Raw genomic sequence first — 27,257 nt, forward strand, 5'->3', positions numbered from 1 at the left:
CTTAACCTTCTAATTTCTGTATAAGTCTAATTACATGAAACAGAAGTTGGTGTATTGATTTTTTACTTTGCTTTTCTGTTTTGAGTGTCATTGCAACTACTGTATTATAAAGGATGGAAAATAATTGCATGTGTTAAAAAAATATGAAACTTTATAAAGTAAAAAGAAATAATAATAAAAAAAAATCAACCTGAAAGGGTCATGGACCTAAATATAAGAGCCAAATCTATAAAACTTCTAGGAGAAAACATAGGTGAAGATCTTCATAACCTTGGGTTTTGCAAAGATTTCTTAAACTAAACATTTCAAAAGAAAAAAATCAATAAATTGGACTTTATAAAAAAAAAATCTATTCCTGAGCCAAGAGCACACTGTATACACTGTATGTTAGCTAACTGACAATAAATTGTATTTTAAAAATGAAGAAGAAAAAAAATAAGACATTGGGTAAGGAAGGCAGAAGATCCAAAATAGGAGAAGTGGAAACTGCCAAGAAGACAGCTGTGTGTGAAATCTGATGGACAATAAACCTTGATGAGGATAAGAGGGTAGAGGACTCAGTAAAATGTCTCCAGGTTAAAGAAGAAAGTGAATAAAAGCCCTATGTGCTTAATGATATGGAAAGAATTATTCTTAATGCTCTTGTAAATCAACTTTAAGGAAGGTTAATTGTGAAATAAAAAAACTAATTAGAAAAAATAGGTATAATAGTTTTCTTTTGTTGTATGAGAGTCAACCACAGTGTTTCAGGGTGTTCAAATACATACTTCCCATAGGTCTTCAGGCTGCTGTGGGGATCCCAGGGTGGGCCTGGTTGGTCAGAGTGTTCCTCGTGATCTTCCTCTCCCTTGAGCTAGTGGGCTAGCCTCAGAACAAGTTCCTGTGAGGAAGATGATAGGCAGAAAGAGGATAACCCCATCACACAGGTACATTTCAAGCCTTGGCTTGCATTACACATGCTAACATCTCATTGGCCCAAGCAAGTCACAGCCAAATTCAAGGTAAATGCGCAGAGAAGTAGATTTCTCCCAATGAGTTGGGAAAGGATGAATGTTGGCCAAATAATGATTCAATCTACCATATAAGGCAAGAATTAAATTCAGTAAGAATAAGTTTTACTGAAAAAAGGAAATTCATGGTATACAGCATGGTTCCTAATGATCAATAATTACTTGATCATAAGGCAAATACAAAATATTGATTTGCCAAAAATTGTGATATAAAAATATGGAGAAGAGAGAGGGGAGGGAAGGTGAGGGAAGGTTAACAGCCTAAGAGTGCTAAAACTGCATCTACAGTAAGGAGACAATCCCTAACATTTGTGATCAATAAATAACAGAATACTTGGAGGGCCTCAGTGGCTCAGTCAGCTAAGCATCCAACTTTTGGTTTTAGCTGAGATTATGGTCTCACAGTTGGTGGTTCAAGCCCAGCACCCTTGCCTGGATTTCTGTATCATTTTAGCTTGTACCTCTGCTGTAACATCCATTCCTCTCTGTCTTCATTTACAGTGGTCTGATTTCTAGCAAATAAATACTTTAGTTTATCAGATCATAAGGAAGAGAAGGATCCATGACCCTCTTGTTTGTTGTTGTATGTCAGTATTTACCTCAACAAGCAGAGACTGGCTGCCCTTTAATTTTCTTTAAATGAGTAATTCAGTGAGTAGGATGAATAAGTACATGAAGGAAAGAAGGAAGGGAAGGAAAGGAAACAAAGAAAGAGGAGAAGGAAAGAAGGAATGAAGGAAGGAAGGAAGGAAGGAAGGACCTAGCTATGGAATTTGGGATGCTCTGCTTAGCTGGGACTTAGTTTCCTTACAGATAAGAGTTGAGCCAGATGATTTTTAAATTCACCTTTTCTAAAATTCTGTTTTTCTGTGCTGCAGTAAAAATACGAAAGCACATTTTCCAGTATCTATTTGCACTTAAACTTTAGAAAGTTACTTGTTTTGATCGTTTCTTATTATTTACTCCTAGTGAAATTGAAATGTATTTGACAGAGCTATTTGAAGGCCAAGAATGTTTCTTAAGCTTTACTCTGCTTCCCTTTCAAGTGGGAAATATTAGCTGCCCACGGACATGGTATGAGGAGGTTTGGCCATCACAAAGGAATGAACTTCACGGCTCATGCTGGCCTTGTCCAGACAGTGCTGTCTCTGTTTGCACGGAGAGGGGTCTTTCGGAGGCTTTTCAAAAGCTACAAACATGCAATTCACAGTATTCTCCCATTAAAGCTATAATTTTAAAGCTCAGACAGGAACCTATAGTGATGCATTTCTCAAAAAAATTTACCTCCTTTTCTGTAAATGATGAGGTCAGATTAATGGGTGTTTTTATGATTGAAATCAGAAACGTTGAAACATTAAACATAAACTCAGCTCCTACCTTATTGCTGCTAATGATTTTTGGAGTGGTTAGAGAATAGAAAGTATCTTCAGAATTTCTGAGTCATGTACCTATTTTGAACACTTGATTCCATAATCCGAATGGAGTGTACAGAGCTTCACTTCCTGTGTTTGTTATCAGCTTGAGCTAACTTGAGTTATGAAGACCATTTCTCCAGAAGTCATTACCTTAATCAAATAAAGTTCAGGGAAGCAAACTGGACAAAGAAGTCAAAAATCAGCATATATGTCAGTTTTACCAAGACACACACACACACACACACACACACACACACACACACACACTCTCTCTCTCTCTCTCTCTCTCTCTCTCTCTCTCTCTCTCTCTCACATACACTAACAGTATTCATTATGCAGAAAGTCTCTTGAAATGTGGATATTTTACTAATTAGAATTATGGCCAAAGGAAACAAATATGAAAGAATAGTTTTTATCATTTCACTTATGACAGATATTCCCTATCATGGTTTTTTTGTTTGTTTCTCTTTAATGATTTTATCTAATTATTTATTTTTTTCATAATATTTTATTGTCAAATTGTTGTCCATACAACACCCAGTGCTCTTCCCCATAAATGCCCTCCACCATCACCACCACCTCTTTTCACCTCTCCCCCTTCCCCTTCAACTCTCAGTTCATTTTGAGCATTCAATAGTCTCTCAAGTTTTGCATCCCTCTCTCTCCCCAATTCTCTTTATTGTGTGCCAACTGCAGTGCTCTGAATTCCACATTTCAAAGGTGTGACTTTAATAGTCATTTCACTGAAAAGCAAATTACTTCTAAAGACTTGACTATAGGTTGGAATGTTTTAAACTGAGTCTCTAAAGGGCCCTCGGTATCCAAGCTGTAGGGACTGTAACTGGGACAGTGCCTTGAGCTAATGGCTTCCTATGTAGACCTGGAACAAGACAGATAGACTGAACCCAGTGAAATGGAACGTGACACCTCCTTTCCGGTGTCAGTCCTTAATGTAGACAGTCCATCTAGAGCTGTTCAAAAGCAGGGAAAAATATATACCCCACCACCACCAGCTGGGTTGGAGGACTAAATTCTCTAGAGAGTCACGCCACTTTCCTGCATGACATCACTCAGGATGTGCATTTGGAAGTTACTACTGAGTTTTTTGGGTTTTGCACCTTTTATCCCCACCAGTGGACTGCAGCCTCACTTAGTCACTGAAGAGGCACAAAAGCTTTGCTCAAGTAGATCCAAGGCATCCTGGAGAGGTCGAGTTTGGAGCTGTTTCTGGGTTTGGCTGTCAAAAATCCATGATGTGCTAGGCAGATGTTTAGTTCAGATAAATCATAGCCATTTTAAAATTAGATTCCTAATAAATACCCATGCTGAGCATTTTGATGAATTAAGTCATAACTACTTCTGGGAATAAGAAGGAAGGCATTTCTTAATCAAATGTTTTATGTCCCTGAAAACCAACATAGCATTCTATCCTTACACATACTCTAAATTTTAGAAAAAATGATATAATGTTTTCTATTTTTTCCTAATTTATTCCTAATAATTCTAAGTGCTTAGGTTACTTTTCATCTAGTCTAAAATAATTGAACTACTCAGACCCCAGACAGGCATATCTAACCCCCCCTTTTTTTGTGCAAAGGTCTATGGCTTTAAGAAAAAAAAAGGCAATCACTGGAGGTTTATTTTATTTTATTACTTTAAAGGTGAAAAATTGGAAATAATCTTTAATGAAAGCTTAGTTGAAGAGTTAAAACACAAATTTCTACAAAATTTAAAACCATGCAGTATTTATATTCAACCTCTCAAGTCTATAGTGTTTGGTTCTTGTGCCAAAGCCATAGATGAGTTGTTTCATCACTTGCAGAGGAAGATTTTTGTCAATTTAACTGATAAGCTTTTCAACACTGATAAAAAGTACATTCCTGGCTGACTTTATTTAAAGTAAAGCTAATCCGTACATCCATTTATATTCTGTATTGAGAAACTGAAATTATACATTGGATGCTAGTGGTTGATTTGTACACGTAAAAGTTGGTTTTCACTCTTTCTGATTCAAGATGTCTTTTCTAATAAGAGAGATTCTATTACATCTTTAAGTTCTCTCAAACAGCACTATTCATATTTAGGAGCAGTGGGTGATGTTTTTAACTTGCCTGCATGTCTGCTTTAAATTTTTTTTTCCTCCCATGTATGCAGTTGGCTCCCAGTTTCACGTCTGTTGCAATCTTCCACTGGTTTCGTTGTATGTAACACCAGGAAGCACTCTACCCATGAGCACTTTGGTCAATTTAGTCATAACTACTTCTGGGAATAAGAAGGAAGGCATTTTTTAATCAAATGTTTTATGTCCTTGAAAACCAACATAGCATTCTATACTTAACATACTCCAAATTTTAGAAAAAATAATATAATGTTTTTCATCAATAAATAATGTTTACATAATTAAATGAGAACAAAGATTTATACCAAGTAAAGAAGATCTGGGCAGAAGAGGGAGGAGCTACATGCAAGGACCTGAATTTTAATACCTTTACATTCTCAGAAATAGCTGCACGTTGTACATACTCTCTCTCAAATTATTTAGATTGGGCCTTATGAAATTGCTATTTTTGTGTGATCTAAGAGTAGCAAGTTCAAATAATTCGCCCTTAGAGACAATAACCCAGAAATCAAGCAAATGTCATCTAATTTGCTCTGATGTTCTCCAGAGTATTTTCTTATCCCTACTTAGACTAGAGTCAAGCAAGGACAGAACTAGGCTTTGAAGCTCAGCTTGTCTGTATGCAAAGTGGAACCTCCTGCCTCTTCCACACTATCATGTCTCAAAGATGAGAGAGAGACTATGTCAGCCATGTAAGGGAAGAATATTCTCCCAAGGGCCAGCTAAAGAGACCACACAATTGAGTCATTTACTGTGTCTGGAGATTCTTCCATTGTTCTTTGGTGAAACTTACAGAATTTGTTTGTTTTAAATTCAAGTTAGTTAACACATAGTGTAATATTGGTTTCAGGAGTAGAATTTAGTGATTCGTCAGTCACATGTAAAGCCCAGTGCTCATCCCAACAAGTGCCCTCCTTAATACCCATCACCCATTTAGCCCATCCTCCCGCCACTGCCCCTCCAGCAACCCTTAGTTTGTTCTCTGTATTTCAGAGCCTCTTACAGTTTCCCTTCCTCTCTGAACAGTAAAGTGTTCTTTCCATGTAAAATAGGATTATTTTTAAAGATTTGAAAAATTAGATTTTTTTCTTGTCACATGACCTATTTGCTTCTCCAGTTCTTTGCTGTTAGTTCTTTTATTGTGATCGTTCATACTTTGGGGATCTGGATTATTCCTGGCTTCCATCCTTCAGGAATAGCCCTGCTTTCCCTATCATGCTTTCATTGAGCATACTTATCCAGATTAAGGAGAGTTAAATTTTTTGGACAGACAACATCCAAGAGAGTGATACGAACTTAATTTTTAAAAAAGCAGTGTGAGTATAATGAATTTTGAAGGATGAGATGTATATAATCATATTTAAATTGATAATGGATAAGAATTCCTTGTTCTAAACATGAGTGATTTAGGGTCAGCAAACATATCATCTTAAATATCACCTCCTCCAGCTCACTGATGAGAAGATGTGAATCTTCTGACTACTTTACCTCACTCAATACATGCTCCACATACCTTAGAAAAAGATTTTCCCTATTAAACTTGTTGATGATTCCCATGACTCTCTGAAATCTGGCTTATTTACAGTAAGCAAAGTGAAGAGTTGAAAGGTCATCTTGATTCCAAAAGAAACTAAAGATTTGCTGTTAAAAGGGAGATCCCTCAGCACCATCCATGGTGTCTGTAATAATTTATCTGCTTGATATTTGACCACCATTTGGCTTTTCTTTGCCTGCACCATACCAGAGCAGGACGCCTGAGAGTTCAGAAATTTATCTCTGCTTTTTATGTACTGGAAATCTAAATAACCTCTGTGAAAGAAAAAGTAAGCAAGGTGGAAACAAGTCTATCCTATGCATCCTTTCCCCTTCAATTTACTTACAAACAAGGAAGAGCTCCCAGGTAATTCTATTCCAAGGGAAATTTGACTCATCTCTGTGCCCACCATCCTTGGGCATTATTTTTCCTTAACCCTTTTCAGTGGGAGGAGATGATAGGAGAAAACTCATAACTAAGGAGACAAGAGAAGACAACATTATAGTCAAAAAGCTTTTATGGAGAGCCGCTGGAGGGGAGGTGGGTAGGGGGATGGGGAAATAGGAGAAGGGGATTAAAAGGTACAGACCTCCAGTTACAAAATAAGTCACGGAGGTGAAAGGTTCAACAGAGGGAATATAGTCAGTAATATTGTAAGAAGCTGTATGCTGACAGAGGGCGAGTACACTTATTGCAGTGAATGCAGCCTATTGCACAGAATTGTCCCGTCGATACATTGCAAAAAAACAAATGATGTTGTATCAGTCACCAAAAAAACACATACAGAACGACCCTGGTTATATGAAATGTCCAAAATAGGCCAATGTGTGGAGATAGAAAAGAGATTAGTGGTTTCCTAGGGCTGGTGGGGGGATTTGGAGAAAGAAATGGAGACTAACTGCTAATAAATACATCTTCCTTTGTGGATGAAGAAATATTCTAAACTTGATTGTGGTGATGGTTACACACGTCTGTGAGTGTATTAAAAACCATGGAAGTATCCTTTACGGGGGTAGAGTCACATGTGAATTTTTTCTCAGTAAAGCGCATCTTCAATATGGAAATTTAAATATAGTGTGTTCTTCACCTGGCAAACGTATATCAGATATTGCATCTAAGTCTTTCCTTTTGCTCCAAAAGAAACGCTTTTTTGAAACAACAAAAATAGTGGGAAAACAAATAGTTATCTTGAGTAGTATACTTCTTTATATTTTTGGTTACCAATAAAATAGGCTTGATATAAGGCTGGTTAGAATATCTTGCGGTTTATAAATTCCAGCACCTTTCACGGAGTCTCTCATCACAAAATGCTTGAATAGCTATCCTCAAAACAGCAATTCTAAGATATTTTTTAAAATATTGACAGTTAAAAAGCAGAGAGATTTGACAGTCTTCAGTGTAAGTAAAATTTTGTATTTCACTTTGTGTGATTGCTGCAATCACTTTAAAGCAATAATAACTGGACACAAATACAGTTATCATTCCAAATGTCAGGTGTGTTCGAGAATGTCTGACAGCACTGTGGCAGGACAACACTGATGCACAAATTGCCATTTTACTTATCATTAGTCTAAAATACTAATCCGGGAAAATGCCATATGCCTTCAAAGATCATTTTGGTCCAGGACCCTGAATCTAGTAGGTGTCTTTCGGTTGGGGTAAGAAATGAGACAATTTTTTCTTTGGAGGATACATCGATGGGTATTTTAATATCATCAAATAAAGAGATCCATCTTCTCTGAAGGGCCAGATGGCTGTGTTGTTAGAAGCCGCTGAAGGAAAGAACTGGATTCCTTCTAAGATAAAACTGAAGGGTATATTTGGTCATAGTAAACATTCAAATGCTTATTTTTTTAATGTTTTATTTATTTTTGAGAGAGAGAGAGAGAGAGAGACAGCATGAGCAGAGGAGGGGCAGAGAGAGAGGGAGACACAGAATCTGAAGCAGGCTCCGGGCTCTGAGCTGTGAGCACAGAGCCCAATACGGGGATCGAACCCACGAACTGTGAAATCATGACCTCAGTCAAGGTGAGACGCTTAACCAACTGAGCCACCGAGGCACCCTCAAATGCCTAGATTTTAAAGGCAATTTGACATCATGCTTTTTTGTTAACCTTTTCTAAGCAGGATCTCCATATAGAACAATCACCTTCACAGATTTTAGCCGACATCATGAGGGTTGACAATACCCGGCAGAAGCAGTCAAAGGCTTCTGGATGCGTAATGCGATGACATCTCTCGACTATTGCATTAACGACCTGAAGAGTCCATGCAAAAATAAAACTGTCCACATACAGGGCTACCTGGGTGGCTCGAATGGTTAAGCAACTGACTCTTGATTTTGGCTCAGGTCATGATCTCATGGTTATGAGATCAAGTCCCACAGCAGGGCTCTGTGCTGGGCGTGGAGTCTGCTTGAGATTCCCTCTCTCTCTCTCTCTCTCTCTCTCTCTCTCTCTCTCTCTCTCTCTCAAATTAAAAACAACAAACAAACAAACAAACAAACAAACTACTGTCTGTATGCAATGGGAGTTTGCCCCTGACCATCATCACCATCTTTTTCCATGGTTTCTATTCAAAATGTCAAACTTGTTACATGACATATGGTATTTCTTTTGTCTGACACTTTTTTGTCTGACTTAAAATTGCTCTTGTCTGACTTCTACAATAAATAAATAATAAATATTTATAACTATTCAATAAGTGCAATTAACTCACAGAAGACGCTGCAGGTTACAATCCACTTCAAATTATTTTTTGGGGGGGTTTTACTACCTTTTCATGTTAACCTTTTTCTCACAAGGGCTTGCACCAAAATAGTTTTTTTTTTAATTTTTTTAATATTTTAATGTTTTTTTTTAGAGAGAGAGAGAGAAAGAAAGAGTGAGTGGTAGAGAGGCAGAGAGAGAGAGAGATACAGAATCAGAAGCAGGCTCCAGGCTCTGAGCTGTCAGCACGAAGCCCAATGGGCTCAAACCCATGAACCGTAAGATCGTGACCTGAGCTGACGTTGGACACCTAACCGACTGAGCCACCCAGGTGCCCCTAAAATAGATCTTATATCACTATTTGCTAAAATTCTATGGTAAACTATTATTTTTAAACATCCCTACAATCTCCTCCATTTATGAAAAGGGACTTACAGTGAAATAAATATTTGGCATTGCTTGACTAAATAATCCATAACACTAAACAGAAGAAATAACATACCAGCTATGGACGGTAGAATGTTTAGGATCTACGAATAACTTTTGAAGACTATTTATGAGATTACATGAAAACGACAATCATCAAGTAGCATCATTTTGTCTGTGATACTTATTCTTTCAACATTTTATTTTAAAACTGTAATAATGACAGAAGAGAGGTATTTGCTTTTGAAAGGTACGTAGAACCACAGAATTTGCTTTGTTAAGTAGGTAAGAAAATAAGGATCCGTGTTCTCTCAGTGGTGATGTTATATTTCCATCTACTTCGGCTGAGCATGTCTGCGGATGATCTAAACAGGATCTGGGCAGGCACAACACAAAGCATATTTTATAAGAAGAGAAAGGAGCTTCCATTGTAAGAGAAATGTTACCTTTTACCCATATTTATTACCGATTATGGTTCTCAGTTTTTGCCTTTTTCCATCTTTTAGCAAATCCTTAATCACGGAACTAAGAAGCCGATCTAAGTACTTTAAACAGTACCAATTGCTGGAATAACATTAGTTCAGTTAATTCTGTAGCTTGTCTATCTTTATTGGAAGACAACTTGGTTTACTGATAGCATTAGGCTTCACTACATAAGTAAAGAACATAATTATTACAGGTAAGAAGACTGTTACACCTGACACAGGGCTTCTACTCTACTCGTGCCTATGCACTGACCAACAAGCATTTATTGAGCACCTACCAAATCCCAGGCTCTGCTAAACACTAAGAACTCAGTGATGAACAAAGCCTGTCTTCGAGAATAAATCATCTGACAAAGGCTGAAGGGAAACAAACTATGTTCAAGAGATTATTAAGTAAACACACATACTGAAAATAAAAAGTATTTCTCTGGATCATTTGGTATTTTTGGATTTGCCCGTTCGGGCATTTTACCAATAACTCAATAGCATCACCCCAGACTGAGAGGAAGAGTAAACACAGAAAGGTGACATCTTATTCCCAGTGGACTGGTATCACAGACATACAGCCTCAGCCTCCTCGCCTACAGCCGAGGGACCCCTTTAATGCACAGCCCATAGTACCATAATGCAGAATCTCCCAGGTGTTCATATTTTAGTAACATTGCACACTCACCAGAAGCCCCCAGATACTAATTTTCAACCTCCATTACCAAATGTTTCCTTACACCCTCCTGCAACAACACAGGGAGCAGCCTCACTTGTTGGGAGGGGAATTCTAGGCTTCCGGTCTTCCTCCACTCTCCCTGCACTGGGAGTGTAGGGTACAATGATGATTTCCTCTTCACTTCCACTCTTTAAAGTCTGCTGAATTATGTGCATATTCTTCCCAGAGTAGAAAGAAATGCATATTGCTTGCCAGCTCTGGCCTCACTCGTGGAATGTCAAACTCCACAGCCTCTTTCTTCTCCTTCTCTTCACCTTGTGCTTATTCAGAGACTCTTGCCTTCACTCAGCTGATGGGGATGGCGGGGGAGATTATCCATTCATTGTTTGTGCCATTGGAAATGCGTCCTGCCTGCTCACCTCAAATCTGGCCTTCTCTGCAATGCCACTTGTGACTGACCCCATTCTCCCACTTGCCTCCTCCACCGCTTTAATGACAGGCCTGTCACTTCTGTAATAATAATGTTCTTCACAGACTTAAAGAGTGTGTTCTTCCTCCAGACTGTAAGTCCCTGAGAGCAAGAACAATAGCCCATATCGTCTGTCTTCTCAGAACCCAGCATCAAAAGCACACCTCCTACCCTGTACCCACCATTCCCCAGCTTGTCTGGGAAGCTTGTCACATTCTCCACTTGGAGTTCAATGTGAGGGGATGCCTACATCTCAGTAAAGAGCCCAAGGTCTCAGAGAGTGAACACACGAAGAGAGGAATATCATCGCACAGACCATTTTAGCATGAAGTGGATTTACTATAAAGCCTAAATTTCAGGGCTCCTCATGTGCACACACCCCACTCCCACAAGCTTACGTGGTTATATGCTTGTAACATTTTCAAAAGGGAGATATTTTAACTACAGTGATCCCCTTCCAATCAGACCGCCACTACTTTTTAGTATGTTGAGGGTCATTGGAATGACCGCAGACACATGTGGGGTCCGGCTTGAAGGAAATTGAATGGGGTTATGTATACATGAGCTATTTCTATATGATTTGAGGTCACTTTTGTATAGAGTTAAGCAATTGCTAACCATGCACGTGGAATAATGGCTCCCAGGAATACCTTTATCATCAACAGTGGCAACTGAGCTAGACATTGAGACATATAGGTGTCAGTCAGAAATGGTTTCACAGTGTAAATATGTCCTACTGGAAATGTATAGGTAGTAGAAAGAAAACAAGGCTTAAATGCCAGAAACTAGTCTGTGGAGAATTCTTCCCGTCACCAGACATGTGAACTTATAAATGCAAAACTACTTCTTACCGATGCCTGGTCAACACAGAACATCTCTCCTGTAGGAAATTTATTTGATAACATTGGAAATCATAATTACACCGTGCTTTTTTTCTCTTTTTAAATGAGAATCAAACAAGAAGAGAATATAGCCAAATTCTCATATTTGCGGAGCACAAACTTGTAACAGTGTGACAAGTAATGAGTATTCCTATAACAACTCATCTGTGAAAGAAATTTTAGAGTCGTTTCCCACTGAATTTGACAACAACTTGGAAAGGTGTAAGCTATTGTCAATAAAACTTAGGGAGGCCAATAAAACATCTACCAACAATATCAGGTTAAGACTGAATTATGTTTCTTGTCTATTCAGAGAAAATGTTGTAACCGCCATCATTTGGAGCAAAAAAATACAAGGGGAAAGTATTGTGGAGGTATAGTAGGCAATAGATTAGTTAACTTATCATTTTTCTGGAAGTTGTCATGTTTGTGATATTTGTTCCCCCTTTTTTTAAATTTGATATTTGTTAATGATTTCTTCTTCTAAATAAATGACCCGCTTTCACTTGTAATTTAGAATTTTTGGTTTTGTGACTCCTTTTCTTAAAAAGGTCTTTAGACATTGTACGTACATCAGGCCCTTAAAAACCTAGACCATCCTCTTCCACCAAGATCTGGAGAGATACATGTGCCAAGTGTTAAGCAAGTGATTGTTTTATATCCGGCTTTGTTCTAGTCTTGGCCCAGCTAACAAGCATGGAGGGTTTCTTCCTAACATAGGCAGAGTTTTACACCACCACCCAGAATGAATAAAAAGAAAGCTTATCTTCAGAGAACAAAAGACAGTATCAGGGGGCAGAGAAGTAGTTATTATAGATGCCCTTCTGCCACTGTGATAGAAGAGCCTTATGATGCCTGAATCAAGCTGACCCACCTTTCTTCAAGGTCAGTAGGAGACTGTCTAATGAATTCAGCAACCGCAGTTCCAGATGCATGTTACTCAAAGGCCCTGAGTACTCACAGACATTGAACCAGTTTTCCAAGGGCGAAGTTACGATTATTGGATGAATATTTGCAAACTGCCCTAAACCATGAACTCCTTCCAAGCACCATCTACTATTTATGTCTCCATTGGTGCTCATGCCCAGATCCTCCCTATTTAGCCATCCTATTAACCTGTAAGTGGAGAACCTCTAAGTGAGCATGTAGATGGCAGTTCATGCCCTTTCTTCCCCCAAATGCCCATCAAGTTGTTCTTCACAAGCAAATACTGTATCCTAGGGATATGCTGCAAGAATATGGTGTGTTCAGAAATCCAGAAAACCTTCACTCAGGGAGAGTAAAACAGTAGTGATCTTTACACTTTAGCAATGTAAAACTATTGTAGTTCTTCTTTTTTATTTTTAATTTATTATATATATATATATACACATATATATATGTATAGAGAGAGAGAATGAGAGAGTGTGTGCAAGCTGGAGAGAGGGGTAAAGGGAAAAAGAGAGAGAGAGAATCCTAAGCAGACTCCATGCTCAGTGCAAACCCTAACGCAGGGCCCCATCCCACAACCCTGGGATCGTGACCTGAGCCAAAATCAAGAGTTGGACAATTAAGTGACTGAGCCCCCCTAACTAAGTAGTTCTTAAAGACTTATCCAAAATCCTTCAATTATGTTTTTTTATTAAACCTCAAAAAGTAAAATGGTGGACTCTAGGAAATCATGACCCCAAACAACTAACTGAAATGAGAAGTGTACCTTTGCTTCCAGGCATCGACATAAGCCCAAACATCTGACTAAATATCCAGATAATTAATTTTATCAGTTTTATATGGACAAATTAAGAACAAAAACTTTAATCCCTACATACACCTGAAACTGACATAACATTGTGTGCCAACTGTACTCAAATTCATTCAGTAATTAATTTCAGAGGCGAAAAAAGAATATTGTTCTCTAAGATATCTTCTTACCTCCAAGTGAATGCCCATGGTAGATTTTTTTCTATGTGCTGTGTTTGAGATTTAAATGACAACAATTCTCTTACTGCTGTTTCGAATTACTTTTTAATGTTGTCACTATTGTTTTCATACTCTAGCCTATTCAGACACTTATTTAAGATGGCCAAGAAGAGGCAAACTATACAACAGGATTAAATAAATTAGCTAAAACCCTGAAACAAGAGAAATACACTTATCATGCACTGTATTAAAAATGAGAAAGGAGAGATGAGAAAAAAGGGAGAAAGGGAGAGAAATGTTCATTGCAATTATAAACAGAGGTTTTGAGGGTTACAAGTCTTTTTTCTTGTTTTATGAGTTTTAATAACCCTTTGTAAGCCTACAGATTTTGTTGTGACTTATGTGGACTTGAATACAAAGAGACTGTCTGGTTTGTTGTGCCACAAATGGAAGGGGGTGCTCCATGGGCACCCCAGGCAATTGTGAGAAGGGTCTTAGAGGTTTGCACAGAAGCCCTAAGGTACAGCGGCCACTTCTGTGTGAGGCCAACTCTACAAAATGTGCAGGACTCTCAAGTCATTTGCCCAAATGGATTCCTGCTTTCTTCAAAAAGAACTGTCAGGTTTTTCACTTACTTGGCTGTTTCTGCCCTCTTTCTCAGGTTTGCTTCGTGAACCTGGATGTGAACAAGGATGCAGGCAGCACGGAGCACCTGCAGCAGGTAATACTGGGGCCACGAACCCCCCCGGGAGCGCATGCGAACTACTGCCTGCACCGACCAGAGCTGACATGACGTCATCTATAAATGATGCTTATTTAGTTGGAGGCTCTTTAGTTGGTTGCTGTCATCATGGCCCATTCCCTGACCCTCTCCCTGCCACCTCCCACACATTTTGCCTTCCTTAAGCGTGTGAGGCTTGCTTTCCCAAGACAACAGGGCCGCTCTCCACACAGGCGCTTTCTCCTGCCCACAGGGCCTGAGAGTGGCCTTTTCAGCCCCCGCTCCTCTTCTCTCAAACACCCTGTCTGAGATGATGTCTCCGAGGCTTTTCCAAACCTGCCTGATACCAGCCAGCCCTTCCCGGGGGCTCTCAGGTCTGCTCCTTCCTGCTGCTGTGGTCAAATGCTTTGTCTCTAACCTTAGTTCTCCAGCCCTAGCTCCTCGTGGCTCACACTCAGCGTTCTCCAGTAGCTACATATTCCAGGCTCATCTGACGTTATGATGATCCTGATGTAAATCCTTGACAACATGCAAGAACTTGAAGGGCCCCTCTGTCCTTTGGAGCTAGAGCTAATAAGGGGTCCAATAAAAAGAATTAGTTGGTGTGAATTGATTTTCCTTTCACGCCCAGAGCTGAAGATGGTCTGACCCTACTATTTGGTATAATACGGTATAGTAGTATACCGTCTGCAGCTTGACATCAGCAGCCTGCTCTTCTGTGATTACTCAGTTATCCCTGTAATTCATTTTTTGACAGTCCTGGACCTGAAGTTTCTCAAAGCCAATTGCCCAGACATATTATCCATTATAGAACATCCACAGAGCTTCAGATGTCATTCATCCATGTAGTACTGGAGGGATAAAAAAAATTGTACATATTATTTCATTTAAGGGACTTATGGTACAGAGTCTGTCAAAGAGAGAGCAGGAGGGACCAGAGCAAGTTGACTTCTTAAGGGCTGTGTGTTTGAAGATTTATGTGAATGACTGCAGTCTTCTTCTACAGCTAAGAGTAGAAACTTTGCACTGATATAGCTACATAAACTTGTGTCAGATAATTTTCTCTGGATCTGAGACTACTTATGTGTAAAAAGAAAGTAGCAATGGTGCCTAATCCATGTGGGGCTGTTGTAGGGATTAAATGTATAAGATGTAACATGTATACAGTCTTAGGACAGTGCCTAGGACATAGAGCAAATTCTGTATTAGAAATTATTTTGTTATTGATATTATGATTATTGACCTTGTTAGACCAGAGGGTTATTAGTCAACAAGTCTCTCATTCCAAGATTTAAGAAGAATAAAAATCCCTATTATGCATATGTGTGGTGTGACAGTAATTAAAGAGTTTTTTAAGTTTTAAGTAATTTTCTATTCCAATCTAAACCTTCATGTTTCAATTTCACACAACTTTATCTAGTAATAATCTTAGTAGATTAAGTAATCTATCATTTGCATGGTTATATAGGTACATTATTTTTGCAAGTAAGTAGTTTGGGGGTAGTGTTTTGGAAGTGAAAAGAAATCATCCAAACTAAGAAAGATTCTTTTTCTACAGAAATTGGTCAACGTTTCACCAGATCTTCCAAAACTTATCAGCTCCATGAATGTCCAGCAGCCAAAAGAAAATGAAATTGTTCTTCTAAGTGGATTAACATCTGGAAATCTCCAGGCAGATTTTGAAGTTACACAGGTAAGAGATATAAACTCTTGATAAAATATTCATTAGAGATAAGATATTTACAGTAAGCTCTTGGCACAAGTCAGTATGAACCTCAAATAGAAGCTATATTTAAGGTTTCCATTGCATAGGTCTCAAAAGTTTCTTTGTCATTAAGAGCAGTCTTCATTTGTATTTATTTCAAATATGCCACTCAGAGTTTGAAAGAGGTTCCCTTACCTCAACTCCGAACATTTATTATCTTCTCAAGTTCATGGTGTTAACTTGCACTTACACTAGAGCACACAAACTGGGCACTGACTGCTTAGCTTGGTTTCCTACAAATCTACTAGATAATCAAAAATAGACTCATCTGGGGTTGCTTGGGTGGCTCAGTCAGTTAAGTGTCTGTCTCTTGATTTTGGCTCAGGTCATGACCTCACAGTTGTGAGACAGAGTTGTGGGTCAGGCTCCATGCTAACAGCATGGGGCTTGCTTGGATTCTCTCTCTTCTCTCTCTCTCTCTACCCTTCCTCTGCTCATGCTCTCTATGTCTCTCAAAAGAAACATTTAAAAAAAATAGACTCATCTTCTGTTTCACCTATGATACCAAAATTCCAATTCATACCATATGGTTCCAGAATCCCAGCATTTCTTCCTTCTAGATGTTATTTAGAACATCTTAGGAAAGACCAAATAAGCCATGATAATAAATACAGGATAGCAGCCCCATGGATGGAAAGTGAGTTTCCTAGACTTAAAGAGTAAAATTCCTAGAGAAAATGAACGTTACTAAAAATAAAGCAGGAATTAAGATGCTATTTTCCTCATTCAGTGTACTGATGTTCATTGTTATTAGATAAATCATTATAACATTTTTTACTTGAAGACAAAATTTTAAAATTATAAATTGTTTAATCAATTTATAATAATATATATTTACATATATATATTATGATACCTAAAGGCATATTGAAGATGGATTTTCCAAAATAAGATATGCTGATAGTGACATGTAACACAGCTACAGATTAAAATGATGAATGTTCGCTTTCCTCCAAATTGTTCTTTTTTGGGGACTTAATTTTGCTGGAAATCTTAAAAATATTCTTTTATTCTTCAGTCCTTTGAAATATCAAAAAACTCAGAAATCTACCCATGATTTCTAGCATCTACTCCAGATGTTTTATAAAACTCTGCACACAGCCCTATTACAATTGGGAATTAAGACTGGAACCAAACTTCTCCCCGTCAATCTCAAAACGTATTTTCTTAGTGAGAAAATTAACCATCTGAAAAGAGAAAACAGAAATGGCTCTAAGTGCCTTCTCTTTATATTGGGCAAAACTATGATGACCAAAATTAATTTCCAAAACGGAGTCTTAAAAGTATTTCCGTACGATGCCTGTTAGGATTTCTAATTAAACATGACAGAAAATTGGCTGATATATGAAAAAGTAACTAATGTAACTAAAAAAAGTAATGGGTAGGTTATTACAGGAACTTGAACAGTGTCATTAGGACATGGATTTCCCCTTGTGACTTCTTCCTGGCATTCTCTCTCTTTAACTTCTATCAGACACTCTTTAAGAGCATTCCCTTTGGGTTCAAATTGAGCAAGAATGAATGTCTCCTTCAGGTGGCTGACAGAAAAGTCTAATTGTGTTCTATTGGCTCTCATAGGTCAAGTGCCTATTTCTGAACCAGTCACTATGGCCTGAGGATTACAGTGTTCAGATTGGCCAGGCCAGGTCACGTGATCACATGGGAGGTTTGCAGCAAATTAACTCCATGTACAGCACTGGCACTGTGGGTGGGCCAGAAAATGGTGCCTCAAAGGGTCTGAGAACCAGAAGAAGACTGAGTGATGATGGATCACAGAAGCAACCCAGATACTAATAGGGGTTAGGGAACATCAAATTGCCCAGAACTTACTAAATATCATCCATCAAAAGCATGCTTAAAATTCTGCATATTTTTTCCTAAGAGCTGTCAAGAATTGCCTGTGAGCTCTAACACTTAAACATTTCCTACTTCCCTATTCCAAAAGCCCTCATGACTTCCTATATATCGCTTCACCTTTCCGCCATCTCTCAAATGCCTACATCACTTTTCAGGTACCACAATCCATGTGTTTTAATAAATCAGCAATGTGAGCTGGCTTAACGGGGGAAGACTGAGGGCAGTCCCAAGGGCATAGCTATTGTTCCCATTGACCCTGTGAAGAGAGGAATAAACAAGCTACTGGGCACTTTGACCCAACTGCAATGCCAGATTTTCAGTAGTGCAGATAACAAATTACTTCACTTCTCTCAACTAGAATAATTTCCTATTCTATAATATGGAGATTTAAAAATTACCTTTTCTCCATTCGCAGAGACTAGTCACAGTGATTTTAATAAAATAATATGTAGGCGTCCTGGGAAGGACTACTCAAATGCAAAGCGTTGCATTTTCTTTCCATGTCCAAAAAATTGAAGGAAGGTGAAGTACAAAGGAAAGGTCACTTAAAGAAAATAAGATACCAGGGTGGAGCACTGTGTACAAGAGTAATCATCCGTTCTCCTTGGGGAAGAGAAGTGCAATATCGCAAAGATTGTGTAAGGAGTGGCTTCTTCTGCCTTCTAAGGAATTTTGTTATCTTCTCATAGATGATTAAGCGATGATTATTCAATGTCTTCATCTTTCCACCTCAGCAAATGGCTCTCCTGCTTTTTTATATTGTTCCATTATGTTGCAATTAAATTGCACAACTGGAAATAATGTAAGAAAATATCTATAATATACTTTATTCATTCATTCAACAAATATTTGTTCTGCACCGGGGGAGTGCAAAGCATATAGGACTAAGGATACAGTGGTAAATGAGTCGGACATCTTGCTCTCAAAGAGCAATTTACTTAGTCTGGCATTATCTCAGATGTTATTTCTTTTGGATATAATTAAATTAAGTAAACACATGCACAACTATCCCTGCACATGTGTCCTAAAAGACTAACGAATACATCCCAGTGGGCAACAAATAAGACGTTGCCACAGCAGTTACAACAGTTCCTTCCTCAAACCATCCTTAGTAGAGCCTTAAGATAAGACTCTAAGGGTGGCTCAGTCGGTTGAACATCCAGCTTTGGCTCAGGTCATGATCTCACAGTTCGTGGGTTCGAGCCCCACATCAGGCTCTGTGCTGACAGCACTGACTTCAGATTCTGTGCCTCCCTCTCTCTCTGACCCTCCCCTACTCACAGTGCTTCTCTCTTTCTCTCTCTCAAAAATAAATTAAAAAAAAACATTTTAAAAAATCTTAAGAAAAATCATCATGACAACAGTCAATGACCAAGTAAAACACTAAGTGGAAAATACAAGTAAAAGCAGTTATTTTCCTACAGAAGACAATTTTTCTGAGATGCTTATTATGTACTATCATAGATCTATTCCTGTGGCTGTCCTCTCTGTGAGATGGACACCTGATTTTACTGAGCGTGCATGCGTTTGAGGAGGTGCAGGTGCAAACCACCCTTCTTTCCAAATTGCACACTTTTGGTGAATATTGGAGTTGTACTGATTGGGCCAGGAAGCCATGAGGAGAGTCAGAAAGGACACAGGGATTGGAGTCCAACAGACCTGGATTGCTGTGCTGGCTTTCCACTTCAGATGTGTGTAACCTTGAAAGGACCAGTTAACCTTTTTGTGCCGGATTTCTCCTCTATAAAAGACATCACCAGCCTCACAGAAATATTGTTTGCATTGAAGGTAACAAGATCTTCAAAACAGTTAACAGACTACAGTAAAAATTATATAATAATACCTGCCATTATTTTATAGGTCATATTGTTTGGTGTTCATTTCCCTAAGACTCTAGGGATGTTTACTTACTTTCAAGAAGATTGTTAAGAAAATATATTTTCTATCTAAGAATGCAATAACCATGAACTTTGCACATTTGATACAATCTTTCTCTAAGTTTATTTTGAGGTATTATTTAACTGTTCATTAATATCTCTTCTTTTTAATTTTTAAAAATATTTATTTACATTTTAAAGAGAGAGAGAGAAAGCAAGTAGGTGAGGGGCAGAGAGAGAGGGAGACACAGAATCCGAAGCAAGCTCCAGGTTCTGAGCCATCAGCACAGAGCCCAATGCGGGGCTTGAACCCAAAAACCGTCAGATCATGACCTGAGCCAAAGTCAGACACTTAATCGACTGAGCTACTCAGATGCCCCATTAACATCTCTTTGGATTCCTGCAACAATATATAAAATCTTACGTTATGTATATTTAATCTGAATATATGAAATGGCCAATACACAGCCATTTTTACCTACAAATAACATCATTTGATTCACCTTTATAATTACTTTTATTCATGCCTTATCCACCAGCAATATATTGTGTCCCAACCCCCAGGGCAATTATCTAATTCACGTTTGTACCTACCAACATACTTTGCATGTAATCACACCCAGAAATTCTGTTATAAATGTCAAGTAGTGTAGTGTGTCTGAATTCAGTAGGAATAAAATTGATCAAGCCAGTTGCTGTTACTTTATAGCAGTCGTTTCTCCTTATTAAAGGGGGATGACAGGCCTTCTGTGATATGCTTACGTATAGTCATTTTCAACATAAAATTCTTTGACTGGAGACAAGACTTAATGGGGAGGAGAAAGCTAAATAAATTTATATCAAAGTGGATTTTGAAATGTTTGGGGAAAATATTTTATGTAAATGTATGCCTTATAAGAAGGATTATTTAAATCATACGCTTAGTTTGGATTAGAGTTAATTTTGTCATTTTGGAACTCTTGAACTTGCATATATGTGTGTGTGAGGGCTAAGTGTGTGTACACACAGAGAAAGACATACACGCAGACATCCATATTGTAGTTCTGAGTAGTACATATTTTTTCTTGTATAAATATAATTTATTACTCCTTTTGGTTGAATATTATAATTAGAGTTACTCTAGAACTAGTAATCTGCACACACAAGCAATTGAAACTTTTTTTGTTCTTCTAGTGAATGACAATATGAATCGTGAAAATGTGTCGTGGAGAAGAGGGGCATAGTCTGTAGCTCCAGAACAGAACAAAATTAACAGGTCTCACTGGGACACCACCCAGTGATTCGGGCCTCCTTCTCAGTGTTTTCCTCCCATGCTGGCCTCTTAGAGCTAATTAGTGCACTTGCAACAGATTGCTTCATATGTCAGTGTCTGTTTCCTCAGATGAGCAGTACGCATTATAAATTCTAACTGCAGATAAAGGTTAGAACATCACCAAGGCAGAAAAAGATACCGGCCTGAGAAACCGGGACTCAGTTTAATCCAGAAGGGTTCCCAAGAAGGTCTTAACCTTCCCCTCAGCTTGACTAGACTTCAGACAGACTTCTTCCTGACTCTAGGCACTGACTGCCCTTTTCTTAGAACAGTCACTTTAGAAAACTCGGTATGAATTATTTCTCTGCCCCTTTGAGATGGAAATCATTTTTAAAAGCCTCATGCCAGTTTTATAACCCAGGAGGGTCTTTTTCAAAGACCTAGGAACCATTTCTGAAATAAGGTTATCAAAGAAGAGAGTGTCCCTTTCTCCGTGGAAAGATGGGAGCCTACGTTCAGGAGGAGCCTCACTCCAATTTGCAAAACTACCTCTTGCCATGCAGATGCTCCTACATTTACTCTTCCTTTGGATAAAGCCAATTAGCAAGCACAGATGGCCTGTGGTCCTCTGACACTAGCTCTTAAAAACTCTATTGCCTTTTGTTTCAGTGCAGTTGTGGTCCAACTCAGTTCTGGCCACTTTTTTCCTATTTTAAGAGCTCTGAAGAAAGTCTTCCTTTACCTGTTTAACTTTGCCCAGTGCAATTTCTGCTTTGACAGGAAAGGAAAAAAAATATGTGACACAGCTGGTCTATTTTCCCCCAAGTCAGACCTTCTCCTAGGTACCCTGTGTTCTCAAATGTCACTTGAATATTTTTTTCAAGCAGTTCATCAATCTAAGCCCAGAAAATATTCCAAGTATTTTAAATGTCCCCCACTCCTTACAACAAGAAAGATTAATAGAAGAGGAAAGGTCAGAAGCAATGGGTTTTTTTTATTCTGTCTTTCAAGAAATGCATTCTTTTCTCTCTACTTCTAGTGCCCTTGGCTGCCAGATGTCTGCCTGGTCCAATGTGCGAGAGGGAACAGGGCAAACAGTACCAACTGCATCATCTTTGAAATCAACAAATTTTTGATCGGTCTGGAGCTGGTGCAGGAGCGACAGCTGCAGCTGGAAACAAATGTCCTGAAGGTGGAGGATGACACAAACTGTTCCCTGTCTTCAATCGAAGAAGACTTTCTCACAGCATCGGAGCACCTGGAGGAGGAAAGCGAGGTGGAAGAATACAAGAATGGTGAGAGCTTTCCAACAAAACCCATGCACGTCCCGACACTAGTCACCCTATAAAAATGAGTGAGCTTTCAGGAAAGTTTCAGGCCACATCAGTCTGGCTGACACGTCACCATCTTCACTTGCTGAGTTTAGAGAGGCAGAGGGGACACTAGTGTGGAGGCTGACTAATGCACTCAGATGTAATGGCTGGATGGCTCCATCTTCCTAACGATGCCTTAGGGATGCTGAAGGATATACTCCTGCCTGTCAAGAGCCGGAGGAAAGCTATCTTCCTGAAGACTTCATAAAGTTACCTATTAGCTGAAGCCCACTTAAACTGGCCTGAATCCTAGCACTACCTCTTTGAGGCTCTGAAGCCTGGGCTGGTTACCTAGTCCTTCTGAGCCCCAGTCTCTTTATTCATTACTTAGGAGTATAATAGTGCCTCTAACACTGTTATAATTACTCCATTCAGCTATATATATTTATGATACTTGGCCTGTTATTATAGGAAGGATAGAAAGAGATAACCCAGGAGAGTACTTAACACTCACTTATTCAGTTTTGGTTGACTGATCAATAGAGCCCAGTGAACAATGTATTCTTTCTCCACCATTGGTCACGGAAGAAGGGATACTCCAGATGCCATTGACCCTTTCTGGGACAAGCCCTCCAGAGCAAATTTTTGCAACAAGGCTTGCTATGGAGGTTGCTGTAGACATCCTTCCTCCTCCTTCTCCATGCACTGGGAAGCTCCAAAATACAACTGTTTGGGTTACTTTTCCCATGGAGAAAGGTGATCAGCACTCAGCTCCCCAATGCCTTCGTCTCCCACTCTAGCACTTACATTTATATCTCACATTGAAAGGCATTTAATTGAGTGGGATTCCATACTGAAACTCAAAAACCTTTGCAGATTCATTTGTCTTGAAGGAACATTCTAAATGCTTGGGTTTTGGGGAGGAAGGAGGTGAGGAACTGAAGCTTTAAGGCATTTTTAGAAAGTAGTTGTCATTTGGGACTCATGAGATCCTGCCATCCAAAAAGTAATAATGGGCCCTCGGTTTGTCTTCACCAGGTTATGAAAATACAAACACCTTGGCTAATATTTTGGAAAGTAAAAAACCAAAGGAAGCGACTCAGGAGGAATGGAATTACAAGAAAAAGTTGCTGTATCCTTTGGAAGACAAATGCATTGGCAAATCTCATGCAACATTCATTAAGGCAGAAGAATCTCTGGAAAAAGTAGAAGACGCCATTTTACAGAGCCTCAGTCCATCAGCTGAGCCATCAGAGTGGAAAGGTGAAGATGTGCAGAATGTGAAGCCAGCCAGAAATTATTATTACTCAGAAGGTGTCAAAGATCGTGCGGAAAAATCGCAGGCACCGTTTATTCCAGGGGGTGCTTATTTCTCCAGGATGGTCAAGAAAGGTGGACCCCCCGTATATGGTGCCTTCACTGGGCATGGCAGCGGCTTAGACCCAGGGGACCACGAAGATGGCACAAACTCTCTTTCCCCCAAACAAGATGGAGAAGTTGCCGCTGGCGAGTATGCTACAAACTTAGCAGAATCTGTGCTACAGGACGCGTTTATCCGATTATCTCAGTCACGGCCTTCGCCACCCCAGGAATCCACAGTCAGCGTTTCTGTAGAAAGCACTCTGCTCCCCAGTGGCTGTCCCACAAAGGGTGTGCTGGTTCCTCGGTCGTGGAATGAGCTCCCTAAGATTGTCATTGTGCAGAGTCCAGATGGCAGTGATGCTGCCCCTGAGGCAGGCATCTCCTCATGGCCTGAGATGGACGTGTCTGGTGCAACCTCAGGAGTCCTCTCTGAAGTGACCCTCAGACACCCTCAGAGTGCTCTAGAAGTAGCCTTGGCTTGTGCGGCCACTGTGATTGGAACGATTTCCAGCCCACAGGCCACAGAGAGACTCAAAATGGAGCAAGACTCTTTGATCTCAACCCGTCCACTGGGAGGCAACGAACACCTGCAAAGTCAGATATCCCAAGTCCTCAAGGAGCCCTCCATCAGTGACTACTCTTTTCCATCTGCCTTGTGTGGCATGACTCAGGTGGCCAGCGCCATTGCTGTTTGTGGCCTGGGGGAACCAGAAGAGGCGAAGGCTCCAAGTAGCCTCTTGGGTGAAGCTGAGGCTCATGCCACAACCCCTCCACTCTGCAGTTTGGCCACAGGGAAGAGCATGGAGCTGGGAAATGAGGCCATCGCACAGGTGCTGCTCAAGGAGGCTGCCCTGGTTTTAACCAGGCCCAATTCCTGCAGCAACATTGGAGACCTCATGGAATCAATGAGCAGGAGAATCCTAGAAACGGCTTCCAAGCCTCCGACCGTGAGCTCAGAAAATGTCCTCAGGAATGAGCTGGCACAGAGCCTCTCCAATATTATTCTGAAGCATTCCATTGATGAAGCTTACCAGAGACACAGAATAATTGATCCCAATGTTGGCAGGCACTCATCTGAAACTCTTGACACCTTGATGGACAGGACAAATCAACTGCTTTTCAGTGTGATATGCTTCACATTCAAGAAGATGAGTCATTTCGTACAGCGTGGTGAATGGCCCATGGTCCTTGTGAATGAGAGTATCAGATGGAGGGAAACAGAGTTAGGCTGCCAGCCGCCTGATCAGGCTGCAAGCCGAGCATGGACAAAAGCCACTGAACATTTCAGCAGCCAGTCACTTGGCAATCCACATAGGGCTAATCTTGTTATCAATGATCTTGTAGATGACATTTATCTGAAGCAAGATAGTAGGGGCCCAGTGAAGCCAGGCCTCTTCAAGAATCCCATGCTGCAACCTGAATTGCCCTGTAGTCCCAAAGGGCTGGATTCTTCAACTGCTAAAACACCCAACAAGGAAATATATCTAAAAGGAACAGTGGGAGAAGATCCAGAAAACCCTCCTCAGACACCCAGTTACAATGAGAATGAGTGCAGAGCATCTCCAGAGAGAGACAGGACGCTGATGGTGGGCAAGCACAGCAGAGAATCCCAGGATGCAAAAGACAGCACCAGTACAAATGCCCAGGAGAAGTATAGTCATGCCTCACCTCTAAGCAATGAAGTTCAAGTTAACCTGTCTTTGTTAGGGAAGGACTTACCCCTTCCTGCTCAATCCATGCTACCAGCAAAACATGCAGATGTATACAGTGTTACAGACTTTGCAGAAGAGTTAGCAGAGATGATTGTCTCCATGGCAACTGAAATCGCAGCAATTTGCCTTGACAACTCAAATGGAAAACAACCCTGGTTTTGTGCATGGAAAAGAGGGAATGAGTTTCTGGTTACCCCAAACGTATCCTGCCGATCCTTGAAGAGGAAGAAGGAAAGCCAGACCAGTGGAGCCACAGCGAGGAAACACAAACCACCACGGCTCAGTGAGATCAAGAGAAAAACGGATGAGCACCCGGAGCTTAAAGAGAAGCTGATGAACAGGGTTGTGGACGAGTCCATGAACCTTGAGGACATCCCAGATTCTGTCAATATTTTTGCAAATGAAGTGGCCGCCAAGATCATGAACCTAACAGAGTTCTCCGTGGTAGATGGTATCTGGCAAGCCCAGAGCTATCCCCGGAACCGGTTACTCAGTGGAGACAGGTGGAACCGGCTGAAGGCTTCAAGCTGTGAAAGCATTCCCGAGGAGGACTCTAATGCCAGGGCCTACGTAAATAGCCTGGGTTTCATGAGTACCCTCAGTCAGCCAGTTAGCAGGGCCAGCTCCGTGTCTAAGCAGTCCAGCTGCGAAAGCATCACTGAGGAGTTTTCCAGGTTCATGGTGAACCAGATGGAAAATGAAGGAAGAGGGTTTGAGTTACTGCTGGATTACTATGCCGGCAAGAATGCCAGCAGCATCCTGAACTCGGCCATGCAACAGGCCTGCTGTAAAAACGACCACCTCAGTGTGAGGCCAAGCTGTCCCTCCAAGCAGTCCAGCACTGAGAGCATAACAGAGGAATTCTACAGGTATATGCTGAGGGACATTGAAAGAGAAAGCAAAGATCGCACCTCCTCCAGACGAAGCAGCCAGGATTGGACAGCTGGCTTACTGTCGCCTTCTCTGCGATCTCCATTGTGTTACAGACAGTCATCCATGCCAGACAGCAGATCCCTGGGTGCCAGGCTAACGGTGAATGTGCCCATCAAAGCCAACTCCTTAGATGGCTTTGCTCAAAACAGCCAGCAGGATTTCCTAAATGTCCATCCGGTCAGTAGCACTTCCTCATCTGGTCTCTGCAAATCCGACTCTTGCTTGTATCGCAGAGGTGGGACAGACCAGATCACCAACATGTTAATTCACGAAACATGGGCAAACTCCATCAAGGCCCTCATGCGAAAGAACAAAATTATAGTGGATGAAGCAGAGGCAGCTGATGTTGAGCCTGTTTCTGGTGGCTCTCCCAGGCAAGTGGAGAAATGTGCAAGCAGATCATCCTCTAGCAGAATGCAAAGTGGACCGGCTCTCCCGGTTCAGGAGTCCATCAAAAACCCAAGGAGAGACTCCATTACTGATAGCAAGCACCCCCCAGTGTTGTCTCAAAGCAAAGCTTTTCCTCTTACAAACCACGACGGCTTAGATTCTAAAAAAGAAACTTCGTCATGCCATGGCTCTATGCCTGTCAACCACACCAGGAAGTCCCTGTGCGCAAGGGATGTACCTTTAATTCAGATTGAAACAGATCAGAGAGAAGAGTGTGTTGGAGAACCTGAATACATCTCTCCCAAAAGCAGCCCCCTAGGGGAAGCAGAGGAGCATTTGAAAGATGAAAGAATCCCAGATGTGGTGAGGGGTGGAGACACTGCCGAGAGTGCCTGCCCAGATCCCAGGTGAGTCAATGACCTCTTAGACTAGATACGGTGCACAAGACTGATCTTTGCATCTCAC

General features: G+C 40.3%; 1 protein-coding gene across 3 annotated transcripts in view; it reads left to right on the forward strand.

Annotated features, from left to right (window-relative positions):
• Positions 1-27,257, forward strand: part of SPHKAP (SPHK1 interactor, AKAP domain containing) — a 157,602-nt gene that overhangs the window by 104,115 nt on the left and 26,230 nt on the right. For all 3 annotated transcript variants that reach the window (XM_029933661.1, XM_029933663.1, XM_029933664.1), the window contains exons 4-7: positions 14,272-14,331; positions 15,890-16,024; positions 22,122-22,377; positions 23,434-27,199. In XM_029933661.1, the coding sequence (XP_029789521.1) occupies positions 14,272-14,331; positions 15,890-16,024; positions 22,122-22,377; positions 23,434-27,199 (4,217 nt within the window). The remainder of the gene's footprint in view (positions 1-14,271; positions 14,332-15,889; positions 16,025-22,121; positions 22,378-23,433; positions 27,200-27,257) is intronic.

This window comes from Suricata suricatta, chromosome 3, assembly GCF_006229205.1.
Source record: "Suricata suricatta isolate VVHF042 chromosome 3, meerkat_22Aug2017_6uvM2_HiC, whole genome shotgun sequence".
Taxonomy (NCBI): Eukaryota; Metazoa; Chordata; class Mammalia; order Carnivora; family Herpestidae; genus Suricata; species Suricata suricatta.